Source organism: Pezoporus occidentalis, unplaced genomic scaffold (genome assembly GCF_034315485.1).
Source record: "Pezoporus occidentalis ecotype Australia unplaced genomic scaffold, CSIRO_AGI_Poc_V1 ctg44, whole genome shotgun sequence".
Lineage (NCBI taxonomy): Eukaryota > Metazoa > Chordata > Aves > Psittaciformes > Psittacidae > Pezoporus > Pezoporus occidentalis.
This window is the reverse complement of record NW_026915769.1, coordinates 1,780,779-1,796,754: the sequence shown is the minus strand read 5'-3', so window position 1 is coordinate 1,796,754 and position 15,976 is coordinate 1,780,779. Positions and strand designations below refer to the sequence as shown.

Below are 15,976 nucleotides of genomic sequence, written 5' to 3'. Positions count from 1 at the left end.
TTGTACTTGACTGGTTTATAGTCTATGCCACCTTCTAGCAAAGATTGTTAGTGCTTGGAAAAGATGGTTAACATGCAGTGAGTTTCTGCTGCTGAAAGCGTTTAGACAAAATGGGAACTAGCATTTTCCTTACCCTGTTTTGCAGTGTGTTTTGTCTTGAATGTTAGTTATTTCATGCTGACGTGTCTTCTATTCTCTGCTGAAACAGAAAGCTGAAATGCTGTGATACTGGAAGCAGGAGAGACGGACTGTTTTATTTTGAATGTTTCTTAGTCAACTTGTATGTGCTCCTGGAACAGCTGCTTCTCTGCTGGGTGGCCTTGTGAGACTTACAAGCGTGCCATACCTTTGTTGCAAAATATACAAATACAACACATCTCTGGGATAGTGTCAGTCTTACTTGTGGTACTGAAAGAAGAATCAGCCCCAGTTATGTATGAGGTAGATACAGGTCTGCTGAGACTAAAAAGAATTAGGTCACTTTAGACATTTGACATTCTTTTCCTATAAATAAAATAGTGATTGTAAATTACAGCACTTCCACATGGTAAGAAATGCTTGATTTTTCCCAGATACTTGTCTAGGTGTTTTAAAAAGTTACTGGATGCTTAAATAATAATTGCAGTCTCATACAGTATGTAATCTTTAAGTAACACTACTGCTCATTGAGGAAGACAACAGCAGAACATGGCAGTGCTGTGTTCCCTCAGGCTACTGAAAGAGTTATTTCCAGGCTGTAACAAAAGATTCACCTCTGTTTTCCATAAGGAATTATGATTTGATTTCCAAGCTTCTTTCACCATGGCTAATAGCTGAACCGGTACAGTTACTAGTACACCCAAGTAAGCAAGCTTCTTTTTATCTCTTTTTTTAATTCCCCCAATATTTTTTTCCTTTAAGACTTTTGAAACAAGCAGTGGATTTTTGAGATTTCCCAAACCAGTTCCAGAAAGAGATGGTCAAAATTATCTTGCTAGCAGCTGAGGGATGTGGTTGCATACATCCAGGTCTGGCACTAGGAGTTGTGGTCTCATTTGAACCTAGTAAGACCAAATAGGTTCTTGGCAGACTGTCACTATTATAAATGGTCCTACACCTTCTTAATCATTTTGATGCATTTCATTTTTTTCCAGGGCTCCTGTAATTGCTGCCATTGTAATATCATATGAAATGAATTCCTCGTAGAGAGGAAATAGGAATACTTTTTTTTTAAGGTGTTTTCTTGACTAAACACCCCAAGATTTGCCTGTCTGCACAGCCAGATTTTACTGGAGTAAAAACTTGTAAATAGTTTTCCAGGATAGATAAAAATTTAGGTTTCCTGTTGAGAGCTAGCTTGCAGTAAATCTTGCTAATTCAACAGTGTATTCACCAGCATACAGCACAGCAATTTTGTGGTCAGATGGCAGCATTTCTCTGTTTCTCTTGTTTCATTCTTGTGTTATGGTAATTATTTCATGGTGAAAGACAATTTTAAGTGATCAAACAGTAAAAATGTTACGGATAGTTGAAGCTACGAAATTAGTGGGAAGAGTTGTCTTTCTGAGTTAGAGGTGTTTGGAGGCAAAAGATTGGTTCTGTTTGATTTTGATAGAGCTCAATTCTACCAAATACAGGAAAAAAAGAATAGTAGGGTACAACCTAACCAAAAGGGAGTGAACACAGCTGGCCTCTGCAAATTTTGAGTTTTACAATAGATAAAATGAAGAGCAAGACTGCAGGTTTCATGTGTTTTCTTTTATCAGTATATTAAGCTTACGAAGGAAGCCATATCCTGCCATGTCAGATGTAATAGTCTACCCGTAAATTGTAGTTGTTCAGCACTTTCACCGAGGCGTTCTTTAAAGAATGTCCTCCTCCAGGTATGTGCAAAGAGAGGATGGGGTAATGTTCACAGTGTTTGCAGGCTGAAAACAGTTCAACATTTGGATATTGCAGTCTTTGTGTATGCCTTTGGTTTGATTGTTTGGTTTTATTTTTAAAAATAAAGTGTTAAATATACCACTCCTAGTCACTTGGTGTTTTACTAGCAATACTGGAGATAGAAATTCCAGCCGTCCTGCCAGGCAAAGTCTTCTTAAATAGCAGTGTGGTTTTGGAGGGGAAAGAAGTACCAAAAAATCCTACAACATAGCTATCAAAATTAGGTAGAATGGTTGGCTCCGTTCCTAATTTTAAACAGCTCTTGGGATACAAAAGGGAGAAGTAATCTTCTAATCCTTTTGCAAAATTTAATGTAACCAGAACTTCTTGAGAGAGGTGAAAAGAATCTGTTCCTTTTGTCATTTTTCTGGTTTATGTATCTGTTAGATTACCTTTTCTGGAACTTAAGTATTTGTATTACAGCAGCACCTTGAGCTGCTAATCACAGTACAGCTTTTTAGAATTAAGCGTAAGAGGTAGACATTCAAAAGGCTTCATGTTTGTTTGATTTTCATCCCTTTTGAAGGCTCTCACGTTGCTTATTTAAACAGATAGTCCTATTTGGTTCATTGTTTGAAAAAAGGGAATGAATTGATCAGCCAGTGCTGAGTAACGTAACAGCTGATAACAGTTTCTTCTGAATTCCCTGTTGTAAAGAAACTTAGCGCTGGATAAAAGTTAAGGACAAAACTTAAAATTATGTTACCATTTTTCCTGAGTGTCCTCAGGGAATGCCCAACGTGTCTGACATCAAAATCATGTTACGTGCTTTTTGATTATGTTTAAACGTGGCATTGCTCTGGAACTCTTATTTTTGTCCCTGTAACCTGCAGATGACTGGGAGTTTCTGAATGATTAATGAATGGTTGTATGAAAGCTGCAAGTAACTGCTAAGTGGAAACCTTACTGGAACACTTCGGCAGTATGCACCCAGGCGCGCTGGGCTGTAAATAAAGGAGGAGGCTTCTTGGGGGCTTTGCACTGCCATGCGGTGTGTTCAGAATGAGCCCAATACATTGTAATGGATTTGCTGGTTATTGTTTTCAGGAAAAATCACAGCCGTATCTTTTTGTTGTCATACTGGGCTCCATAAGTTAGAGCACATCTGTCCTGACAAAACAGATTGTCCTGGCTGGGCACTTGTACAACTAATGGATTAGTAAAGGATGGGAACTTTCTGAAATAGAGCAGTGATTGAAATACTAGGAAATTTATCTTAAACAGCAGGTAGTATTTTTGTTAGGAAGTTCCTTTCTCCGGCTTATTTCCAGCATTTTTGTGGTGCTGAATACAAAAAACCTAATCGGTGTTGCAGATAAATTTATAGCTCCTGTTTGAAGCTTCTGAGGAGATTATAGAAAGCTGGTTGAGGGAAGTGGATGGAGAACCTGGGCTATTCTGAGTTTAAGGTAGGTTTTTGGGAGGGACCAACCTGAGGGGGAAGGCTTGCAAAAACGCTTGGAAGAAGCCTGTGCTTGCTCTGAGAGATTGGTCTTCTCAGAAGATTGTGCAAGGAGGGAAAAACCTAGCCCGACTCCATCCAAGGGCCAAAAATACTGAAAGCATTGAGTGACTGAGTCGCAGTGGCTTTTCCAAAGAATATGGTTTTACCAGACTACCTTGCTGTCTTGAGATTGCAGCTGGGTGTGATACCAGGTAGCAAAGTTTTTCCTGGAAAAGTAAAAAAAAAAATAAGGCTGTATGAATATGAACCTAGTTCAGAAATACTTCAACTCCCTATGCAATGGAAGGCATGTTTGAAATGCACTGCCAGGATAGCTCTGATGTACTAATAGGTGATCTTTTAAAAGGTTACTTTTCCTTTTATTGTGTGCTGCCTAAGGCACAGTAGCTGGGGTTTTTGATCTAGCACAGCACAGATATAGAGCTGATAGTTATCAAGCTGTGAGACTGTCTATAATTATTTATGCATTTTCAGTTGGTTGATACACACCACTGAATCATTCACAGCAGGGACTTTGATGCTGACATTCCGTGTGTAAGCCAAGGTACAGTCTGTAAAAAGAAGAAAGTTTGCACTTTCTAGAATGAGTGAAGAAGTGAATTTTGCTTTGTATGAAGGAGGGAAGATCATAATAGGGTTGTTTGTAGTTGAAGCAGAACGCATCTCATAATTCATGGTACTCTTTCATACAGGCCAGTGTACAAAAGTAATTCTAGCATACTTTCTAAGAATGAAGCATTGGACTTGTTATTGCTGTTGTTGTTGCTGTACATGAATTAATACAGAAAATCATAATAGGGTTTATTTTGAGGGGAAGACTTTTTTTTTATTAAACAGGGCATACTTTGCTCTTACGCCATATGAATAGCACACTTCAAGTAGTTGTGACAGCGAAGTCAAAGGTTTATGTTATTGTCTGCTTGATAATTTTAAAGGCTAACCCCCAAACCTACATTTTAAATATTAAAAAAAAAGAATTCCAAAAGAGGTGTTTCTTCTTAATTTTTGACAACATATCGTTGCTTAATGTGATGATACCACAATTATTTGGGGAAGGAGATTTCTATATATTGGCTTGCTGCTTTTTGGTCACATGACCCTGATGTATTCATCACTCTGGTCATGATGTACTTCCCTGAGACATCTTTTGGATGATATATGCAATATGATTATATAGAAATATTAGGAATGTGTATATATTCAAAGACCATGCTCGGCTGGAAAAACTTTTCTGTATTCTTAATATTCTGTTTTTACAAAAGCTGCTTTTTCCTCCTCTTGTGTTTTAGATATTGACGAGTGTGAAAATGACTTTTACAATGGGGGTTGTGTCCACGAGTGCATCAACATTCCAGGCAACTACAGGTGTACATGCTATGATGGGTTCATGTTAGCCCATGATGGCCACAACTGTCTTGGTAAGTAGTGAATGCTGACATGGAATTTTCATTTCATGGCTGTGGTAAGAAGGCCTCACCTGCTTGCTGCATTTTGTCATCTGGTATGTTTTCAGTAAAAATGTGATACAGATCACACAGAGTAAGTTCCAACCTATCCATTGACTCTGGTATGGTTTAGACTAGACTCTTAAAGTTGGCATTCTTAATCCTAACTCATATCAGTTTGCCTATTTTTAACATTGCTAAAACTTTGCCCCCCACCCCCAAAGGATGTGCTGCATGTTTGGGATTCTATTTTAAGAAAAGTAATCTGTCACATTCATGTAAATATATTTTGCCTGTTTCTTCCAACTTCTGTAATTCCAGTTATATCCTTAGAGCTGCCCCTTCCCTTTTTTTCTCTTTTAGGTTAATGTAGTTCTAGGATATGCTCTTTCAACATAAATTACAGAATGTTAAAAGTGCAAGTGCAGTGAAGGAATATTTGGAATATCTTTCTCAGTATTCCCAACATAAATGCAATGACCAGTGTTTGGTACAGTCCCAAATCAATTTCAGTGTGATGTTTATAAAACTGTGTGGAGAGGGAGGTTTGTTTTTTTTGGTGGTGGTGTTTTTTTCTGTGACATGCAGCACCTTTACTGTGGTAAAAACTGAGGTTCTTTGCAATAAAAGGCAAGAAATCAGGTAGTGAACCAGAAATAACGAAGTCCACTAATACAAGTCTGCAGTCTTTGAAGCTATGGAACTAGAATTTCTGAGCAAGGATTTGGTTAGCCTTTCAGTAGATGTGTTTCCTACTGCGTTCATTTTCAAACTGAGTAATATTTGTTCAGATGGAACCATTGTCAGGCTTTTGACTCAAACTTCAAATTTTGTTTGTTACAGAACAGACTGAATAGATTTATTTGCCTCAACCTGAGGTGGTCAAAAGATTAATTGTGCAAGAGGTATTTCTTATACAAAGAGCAGCCCGCCATTCATTTGAAAACGAAAGAAAAACTATTTGTACTAATGTCCATAAATGTCTCTGAATAAAACAGGACACAAATCAAATAGTTCAAATAGTTCAACTATTTGGAATTCAAATAACAGTGCATGTGCATTGTTACAAACGACTTGCTGTTTTCAACTTTCTTTCCAGGGATTCCCATGGTAGTGGGGAAAAGTAGGTTAGCAAGTATGAACAGGAAAAGAAGTGACCTGATAAAGGATGATAAAGGAGATCTGTGTAGGTTTTTTGGCCCCCTGTGGTCTGTGTCTTTCCTCTGTGGTCATGAAACATGCAGGTTGGATCTACAGAGATAGCCAAATCTCTAATTTTCTTTGCATTAATTACTGTTCAGCTACTTGAGTATGTTTTGGAGGGGGAAATGCCTATAATAATATAGGCAGGTGGCTACAGTTGAAATTATTGATACAAAGGTTGCCAAGAGATCTTTCAGGTTTTGTACAATTGGTGTCTGCCCGTATTCATGGTCTACTGTGAGCTGACCCTTTGTGTTACCCCAAAAATGTTAGGAACCATTTTGCTTCTAGAAGAGGTCAGTGAACAGATGAGTGGGAGTACTAGCAAGGGCTCCCTTTCTCCCAGTGTACAATTTTAGGACACAAAAAGAAGTTACAGCTGCCTTTCTAGTTTTGAGACCACTGTCTGGGGAAGTTTCTGTTCCTCAAATCCAGATTGAATATTTGCGACTAGTGCATGGTCTTTGGTATGTCTCAGTAATGTAACTGCTTTTACCTAGAGGCACTGAAAAGAGAATCAAGGCACATTCCTCTTTCTCCCTTCTTTAAAATTTGTGTACATTTATTGAGGTCTAGTGTCTGGTTGTAAGGTCTCAGACGAGTTTTTAATACTGACAGTGGCCAGTGCTGCTATGACTGCCTATTGTGAGCTAACTCAGATTTGAGACACCATTGCTGGAAAAGGGAGAACTTAATTTTTCTGTCATCATTTGGTCCCTAGCTGATTGCTAGCATTATTGGTTATACTAACTGCTGGGGTAGCCTGTTTGCTCCCATTAGCACAGTATCAGTTTTGAAAAGGGGGACATTTCTAGTCTTTTCCCTTCTGGACTAGTTACATTCTCTTTCACTTAGGGTACCAGAGATGTGTAAATGCAGCTGGCAGTTTTTAAGAGGATGCAGTGAGATCTCAAATCAGAAACAGATCTCATATTTGCACATGTTTAAATTAGGATTTCCATAATCTTTTGCAAAATTGTCCCAGAATGTAAAACTTGGTTAATTTATTCAAAATATTTTTTTTCCCATGAAGAAATTAGGCATTGAAAGAATTAAAGTTTTGATGAGTCCACTGCTTTCCACGTTCTTGCTCTTTCAGAGACCACTTATTTTTCATGGATTATAAGGAGACAAAGACTACTTCACAAGCTTAGTGACAATGTTTTTCACCTTTCAATGCATTCTGCTGCTGTGGTTTTTTTTTTAAATCCCTTCCCCCTCCTCGCTCTGTCTCTCCAACCTTTATAAGGATTTTACAGAACTGTCGAAGACTGCCGAGTTAGATACCGTATCATATATTCTATGTATCAAGTTGATACTCCTCCTAGAAAAGGCCTGTAATTGATTAGCATGCTGAAATTATACTCTTGTTCACCTTAAGTAAGGCTGTAGTAGATCTTGGATAGAATTATGTCATTTCCATGGAATTTGTAGATGAGCCTATAAAACTTGGGGCAGGTCGGTTTGAAAAATCTGCCTGAACCTCCTCAAATAGCACTGTGGATGTGTATGTTCATGGACAGAAGACTTGCTAGGGGTGGCCCAATATCAGACTACGCTATTCCTACTTCTCCCTCATCCTTTGGCCTTCCAGGCACTACTGTTGGGTCCATTTTGTTAGCACATAGGGAGCCACAGAGCAAGAACTCTTAGGGGACAATTTGATTGCCTAAACATAGGAGCCTCGTGACACTGAGAATACCCTGGAGCTGGTAGATGTGATTCTGAGGTTACAGAATCATAGAATATCTCAAGTTGAAAGGTACCCGTAAGGATCATCGAGTCCAGAGAACTACAGGAATAGAGCTGGAGTGAGATGGATGCTAGATAGACTTAATATTAGGAATCTAAAATGGCATCTGACACCAGTGTTTAGACAGCTTAATTGCTCTCTCAGTGACTTAGACTGCATTTTGTCACATACACATCACTAGAAATCTTTAATGATTTTAGATAGAAGGCCTAGGGATGGGACCCCATGGTAGTTCACTGGTAGTCCTGTAGGACATCTGGGAAACAAGTTGTAATTGACAAAACTGTTCTATCGGGATTGCATCTACGTTTGACTGTAGTCTATGCAAAATCTTGAACCATCTCTAGGAAGAAAATTAACTCTATCCTTTCTGAAACAAGGATATCTTGTCAGGGTTTATATTACTTCTTAAATCTTCACTGGATGTCTTTCTAATAATATCAGCATAGCAAGATGATTAAAATCTTCATTATAAGTAGCAAATTTTGAGTATTCATGACTAACTAGATCAGCAGCAGTCGACAGGTTGTTTTTTTTTCCTGCGTTCTTGTTTCAACATTTCTTTCTTTCTAATCAGGTGAAATTTGTTATTTATTTATTTGTTGGGAGAAGGTGTTTGGTTAAGAATTGATAGTTAAAATTTGTACTGGAAAATGTCCAAAACTATCCTCAGGGGAACTCAACTTGCTCTATATTTGTCATTTTTATTGAGGAATTTTTCAAATATAATGTGAAATGATACCACAGGGAATTCAAACTATTATGAGATCCTTGTCTGGCTAAAAATAATATATTTTAGCACTGTAATCGCTTGAAATAGCACTATTTCTTTTTCAAAATTGCTCTAAATTCTGCTCAGTGACTGCAAGACTAATATTTGGTCTCATGCAATAGGTTTTCTTTATCCTTCGTTTGAAACCAGTCATGAAATATGTTTTCCTCTCTCACATACAAAATACCAGTCTGGCGTTTCTTTTTAATAAGCACTTAGCTCACTGATCCAGATGTTCTTTTCTGTTTTCATTTTTTTCTCCATGATGCTACTAATAAATTGTTTTTTCCTTCTTTGTGTCTTTCACATTTTGAAGCATGCTATACATTTCTGTTCTCTCTTATCTTTAGGAGAGATTATGGCATGGTTCCTGTTAGTGCTGAATGCTTTACCCATCTCATTTATAGTAAATCAGAGTATCTATTCAGGTATCTGGTAAAATCTGTGAATCCATACTACAGAGTGTCAATGGATAAGGCTTTAAAACTGGTGATTCAAAACATGCTCCCTGCTCTTATCCAGCATGTCATTTAAAGTAAGAAGACTGAACTTTTGCATATGTATAAGTGCATTATTGATTTAAGGCCTTTTTGGCAGTTGGGTATCCTTGTACTATGTCTTCATGTTCTCTTGGAGGTTTTCAGTAGGACAGAGAACAGAGAAGGTAGATTGAGCCTGGAGTTGTAAGCCTGGGTGTACACAGAGTGAGATGTGATGTGATGGATAGGGATACCAGAGAGAAGGCTGGAGAATTTGTCCTCATTTTCAGTAAGAATTTCAGGGAAGCTTGGCATGGTTGCCACTATGGTCACTCCAGAATGTACCCAGGAGGGTAAAAGAGAATTTCCTGGGGGTTTTAGTTTAGTTTCAAGGGGGAGATAGGCTTTGGGGTAAGAATTGGCATATGGAAAGAAACTCCCTGCTCTTTCAGCAGCAGTGAGTCTTCAGCTAGTGGAGGACTGCAGTTTAGGGCATTGCACTTGGATGAAGTCAAAAGAGAGCAATGAGAACAGTGAGTGATCTAAAAAACATAGAAACACAGAATATCTTGAATTGGAAGTGACCCAAAGGATCATAAAGTCTAACATGGCTAACGCCAGAAGAGTGCAAGAAAAGTATAGTCTTCTTCTAGAGAAGATGAAAAAGAAGATACAATACTCATCAAATAATAATTAAAAAAGGCTTCTGTGAAGAATTACACTTTTACTGTTTTGTTTTATATCCCTGCAGAAGTGAATGAGGTAGTGCAGCAGTATTTGCTTTCTCCACTTGGGAAAGTCAGAAAGAGTGTTGAATTATTTTTCACTTCTCCTGAAGGACTCTCATGTGGAGTACTATTATCTTCCATTAATCTCTCTCCTACTGTATAAAAATGTAAGCTTCCTGGGACTGTATTATGGGCTGTGTTGGTCTGATTTGTCACCAGCAAAGAGAGTTCTGAAGCTTATCATGGATTACTAACCTTGGGATTCACCCAGGAAAAGCTTGCTAGAAACCTTGGTGAAAGCAGCTCTTGCTGGTATTCCTGACTATGTCTTACAAATTTATTCAGCATCCGCCAATAGAAGGTGGAAAAGGGTGCCGTAACTATTCAGATGAGAAAGCAGAGTGCCCTACTTCACAAAATTTCCTTTCCAAAGGACTCACATAATAGCTGATACTCCAGCTGTTCCAGGTCTTTTGTAATTCACCTATCTCTGATCAGAATGTGGAAAAAAGAGGAATTAAGAGTGCACAAGAAAAATATGTAGTAAGAAAAGCTGGTTGTCATTGGTTCTTACTTGAGAAAACCATGTAATTCTGCTCTTTTATCCTTTTTTTCCCGGAGGCAGACTTTTATACACATATAGTTAGGGAATTCTTTCTAAAAATGTACACAATTCATTGGTTGGTTTGTCAAACCAAATCTGGTGTGAAAAATATTTTGGGTTAAAGAATGATATTGCATGGACTGATGATTTTCTTTTGCTTATCTATTCAGATACAATTATGAATAGCTATGAAGTGCCACTCATCTCTGTTTTGTGTGGGTTTCTTTTTATTTGCTTTTTAGCTCTGATTTGTGATTGTCCCTTTTGAATAGGGAGTAAGAATTGCTTTGTTTTGCAAAAACACTTCTTGCTTTCAGGTTGCACTCATCTTAACTCTTCTTTCTTCTGAAGATTAACATGGGTTTCATGAAGTCCTCTGCTCTTCATAATTTCTATAAATAATAAGTGTGCTCAAGGAAGTTGTAAACCCTTCTTAGAAATCGTCAAAAAAGATACAAAGAAACCTGGACAAAAGATTTATCATAATGTATTCAGAGATGTATCTATTTTATTTATAGGCTTTTCTGTCATATCAGTTACTGTGATATAGAAACATACATGAACACCTTGTAAATACTAATAGATTTGCCCTCAAAAATACTGTAAGGAAACAAAGCATAATTTTCATTGGTTTATAGATGAGTAATTGGGGCAAACAGGTTAAGTTACTTCTCAGTCGTCACACAGACTATCTGGATGTATGCAACATAGCCAAGAATAGAATCCCTTACCCTTCTGAATCCCTGCTTACATATTCATATTTCAAATATTCAGTGTAAATTTGGTTTCTCTTAGAAAAAAATAACAATTACTAAATTTGGACATAGAATCATAGAATAGTTAGGGGTTAGAAAGGACCTTAAAATCCAACCCCCCTGCCATGGGCAGGGACACCTCACACATTAGACCATGTCACCCAAGGCTCTGTCCAGCCTGGCCTTGAACACTGCCAGGGATGGAGCATTCACAACCTCCCTGGGCAACCCATTCCAGTGCCTCACCACCCTTACAGTAAAGAACTTCTTCCGTTAATCCAATCTAAACTTCCCCTGTTTAAGTTTTAACCCATTACCCCTTGTTCTGTCACTACGGTCCCTAATGAAGAGTCCCTCCCCAGCATTCTTAATAGCCCCCCTTCAGATACTGGAAGGCTGCTATGAGGTCTCCACTCAGTCTTCCTCTTCTCCAGGCTGAACAGTCCGAGCTTTCTCAGCCTATCTTCATACGGGAGGTGCTCCAGTCCCCTGATCACCCTCCTAGCCCTCCTCTGGACTTGTTCCAACAGGTCCATGTCCTTTTTATGTTGAGGACACCAGAACTGCACACAATACTCCAGGTGAGGTCTCACAAGAGCAGAGTAGAGGGGCAGGATCACCTCCTATGACCTGCTGGTCACGCTCCTTTTGATGCAGCCCAGGATATGGTTGGCTTTCTGGGCTGTGAGCGGACACTGCTGGCTCATGTTCATTTTCTCATCGACCAGCCCCTGCAGGTCCTTCTCTGCAGGGCTGCTCTGAATCTCTTCTCTGCCCAACCTGTAGCTGTGCCTGGGATTGCTCCGACCCAGGTGTAGGACCTTGCACTTGGCACGGTTAAACTTCATCAGGCTGGCATCAGCCCACCTCACAAGTGTATCGAGGTCCCCCTGGATAGCATTCCTTCCCTCCAGGGTATCAACCAAACCACACAGCTTGGTGTCATTGTCAAACTTGCCGAGGGTGCATCAATCCCACAGTCTATGTCACCAACAAAGATGTTGAACAGGATCAGTCCCAACACTGATCCCTGAGGGACACCACTTGTTACTGGTCTCCAGCCGGACGTTGAGCCATTGACCACAACTCTTTGTGTGCAGCCATCCATCCAGTTCTTTATCCACCGAGTGGTCCATCTATCAAATTGATGTCTCTCCAATTTAGAGACAAGGATGTCGTGTGGGACAGTGTCGAATGCTTTGCACAAGTCCAGGTAGATGACATCAACTGCTCTACCCCTGTCCATCAGTTCCGTAGCCCCATCATAGAAGGCCACCAAATTGGTCAGGCAGGATTGCCCCTTAGTGAAGCCATGCTGGCTGTCACCAAGCACCTTGTTGTTTTTCATGTGCCTTAGCATGCCTTCCAGGAGAATGTGCTCCAAGATTTTGCCAGGCACAGAGGTGAAACTGACTGGTCTGTAATTCCCTGGATCATCCATTTTCCTCTTCCTGAAAATGGGGGTTATATTTCCCTTTTTCTAGTCATCGGGAACTTCACCTGACTGCCATAATTTTTCAAATATGATGGCCAGTGGCTTAGCAGCTTCATTCACCAGCTCCTTCAGGACCTGTGGATGGATTTCATCAGGTCCCATGGACTTGTGTATGTTCAGGTTCTTAAGATGGTCTCAAACCAGATCCTCTCCTACAGAGGGCCTAAGGTCTTCATTCTCACAGTCCCTGCGTCTGCCTTCCAAGACTTGGGTGGTGTGGTCAGAGCATTTGCCAATGAAGACTGAGGCAAAGAAGTCATTCAGAACCTCAGCCTTCCCCAAATCCAGGGTAGCCAGTTCTCCTGATAGCTCCCAGAGAGGGCCCACGTTGTCCCTAGTCTGTCTTTTATTTGCAATGTACCTATAGAATCCCTTCCTGTTATCTTTCACATCCCTAGCTAAGTTTAATTCTAACTGGGCCTTAGTTTTCCTAACCTGGTCCCTAGCTTCCCGGCCAACATCCCTGTATTCCTCCCAGGCCGCCTGTCCTTGCTTCCACCTTTTATAAGCCTCTTTTTTCACTCGAATTTTCCTCAGCAGCTCCTTACCCATCCAAGGAGGTCTCCTGGCCCTCCTGCTGCACTTCCTTCTAGTTGCGACGCAATACTCCTGAGCTATATTCAGGTGATACACACAGGTGATATATACACAGGTGATCCTTGAATATCAACCAACAGTCTTGGGCTGCCCTGCCCTCTAGGGCTATATCCCATAGAACCTTCCTAAGCAGGTTCCTGAAGAGGCCAAAGTCTGCTCTTTTGAAGTCCAGGGCAGTGAGCTTGCTGCATGCTCTTCTCACTGTCCTGATGTCACTGACATCTATATTATAATATCTCAGTTAATTCTTTTGTATGTCAGACCTCCTGAAAGTAACTGTAGAAGTAGGTTTTGATGATGCAGTATAGTTTATGGTTCTTCAGCAGTTGATCCTGTGTCTGATTGAAGAAAGTCATGGGAAGCAGAATGAACTTCTGATTATAAATCAAGACAGAAATGCAATTACTAGTGTGCATTATAGATTCCATGGAGCAATCTGCAAGAGCTGAATGTGCAGATAAAAATGCAAGCACAGTGTTAGCTGTTAATTCTGTAGCAAAGAATTGAATAGCAAAGTCCTGGTTATGTCATAATCTTGAAGGTGTGCTTTGGCCTGAAGGCCTGATTTTCCAGCCTGAAAAAGAGGCATTGCTGTTTTGTCTGTTCTCAGATGCTCTTTTGCATTTCTTGACAAAGTGACTTAAGTCACATGGAAGTCCCTGTGGGAAAGGAGGCATGGAACTTTCCATGAAGCAGCTGAACTTGCTCCAGGAGTGGTACTAGTCTTTCAGCTCTGGTAGGTGGAGCAGAACAACAATTGCAATAAGGCATTTGTGAGTCTGCAACTAAAGGAGAAATTTCTGAGACAAACAAGGATCAGATGATCACAAGCCTTGAAGTAACATCTGCCTGTTATAAAATTTGCTTTGGGATCCCAAGTCAATATAAAAATGAGGCACAATTTCTTTTCTTCTGAAGTCTGTGGTTAGGATATGAACCCAAGTTACTGTCTTCCTGTGCTCCTTCAAAAATCTGTTGGTTTATTTTCTTTTTTTCCTGCATGACATCCTTGTCTCTAAACTAGAGAGACATAAATTTGATGAATGGACCACTCAGTGGGTAAGGAATTGGCTCGATGGCTGCTCACAGTTGTGGTCAATGGCCCAATGTCCAGCTGGAGACCAGTAACGAGTGCTGGCCCTCAGGGGTTGGTGTTGGGACTGATCCTGTTCAACATCTTTGTTGGTGACATGGACAGTGGGTTTGAGTGCGCCCTTGGCAAGTTTGCTGATGACAGTAAGTTGCGTGGTTTGGTTGATACACTGGAGGGAAGGAATGCCATCCAGAGGGATCTTGACATGCTTGTGAGCTGATGCCAGCCTGATGAAGTTTAACCGTGCCAAGTGCAACATCCTACACCTGGGTTGGAGCAATCCCAGGCTTTAAATCCCAGGATTTAAACTTAAATCAGGGGAACTTCAGGTTAGATATAAGGAAGAAGTTCTTTACTGTGAGGGTGGTGAGGCACTGGAGCAGGTTGCCCAAGGAAGTTGTGAATGCTCCATCCCTGGCAGTGTTCAAGGCCAGGCTGGACAGAGCCTTGGGCAACATGGTCTAGGGTGAGGAATCTCTGCCCATGGCAGGGGGGTTGGGATTAGATGATCTTAAGGTCCTTTCAACCTTAACCCTTCTATGATTTTAAGAGAGGAGAGGTTTTAACCCTGACATGTAGGCTTAATTCCAGACTGGGTAGTAGTAGCCTACAATCTGATGCAGATGATGAAAAGAACAGATTTATACACATGTGTATGTGTATTACATCATATCATTCATCCACTTTCAGTGAATTTTCCAGTGTTCTATGTTTTTCTTTCAAAACAAACACAAAACAGAACCCAAGCAGTTAGAACCCAAAGTAAACCTATTCCTACCCTTCTGTTTGTGACATTGTATACACTAGGATGGGGGATTATGGCCTGTTCTGCCTGTGAAAATGAAGTGGGAGGAGAGTTGCAAGTGTGTGAGAAATCATTTCTACAGGTCCCAGATGTAATATGTCAAGAAGTGGTATATAACTCATTTAGGATTGCATAATCACTGGTATGATTAAAAAGACCAATGTCTTCCTTTTAATTTAGCTTTATTTTAATTCTTCTCCAGACAGCTGTGCACAATGTGCTGCTTGCTTGAACTCCAGAAAAACGCATCTAACTGATGTTTATTTTTCTTCATGTTTCCCAACAGTTCAAATAGATTTTGTTTTAATATGAATATTTTTTAATATAAAACTACACATCTCCTGGAAAGTTGGTTTTAGTTTCATAAAAACAAATATTTGAAAGTAAAGCTGTGAAAAATGGTCCATTTTCTTTGTGGCCTTCCAGTTTGTCTTGCCTTTTTTTTCCTAATCCCAGGAAACTATTAGATGAGCCAATGGTTAAGTATTGTCCTCTTCTAGCACATTACCTGGGCCTCTAATAATATGATCAGTCATAAATTCTCTTCCAGATTTTCATGGTTGCTAATCTTAAGCTCCTTTGCAGGTGGAGGAGGGTTGAATATACCCAATAGGCTTTTCATAATTCTTCAATTTTATTAAAACACATGTAAAGTTATGGTATTTTTGTAGAGAAAAATTATTAATCTAGATCTTGGAAGTTCTTGCTCATTTCCAATGATTCTAGTGAAAGTTTTGCTTGAGCAGAACTTCAGGACTTGGTAGCTGGTTTAAGAGAAGGCAGCCAGACTCCCAAATCAGGGCTCAGTGGCTGAGTAGGAGGGATCTGCTCTAAATGTGAAGGGACGAGGCACAAGAAG

General features: G+C 39.8%; 1 protein-coding gene across 5 annotated transcripts in view; it reads left to right on the top strand.

Annotated features, from left to right (window-relative positions):
* Positions 1-15,976, top strand: part of SCUBE1 (signal peptide, CUB domain and EGF like domain containing 1) — a 209,482-nt gene that overhangs the window by 28,501 nt on the left and 165,005 nt on the right. For all 5 annotated transcript variants that reach the window (XM_062634872.1, XM_062634870.1, XM_062634869.1 and 2 more), the window contains one exon: positions 4,678-4,806. In XM_062634872.1, the coding sequence (XP_062490856.1) occupies positions 4,678-4,806 (129 nt within the window). The remainder of the gene's footprint in view (positions 1-4,677; positions 4,807-15,976) is intronic.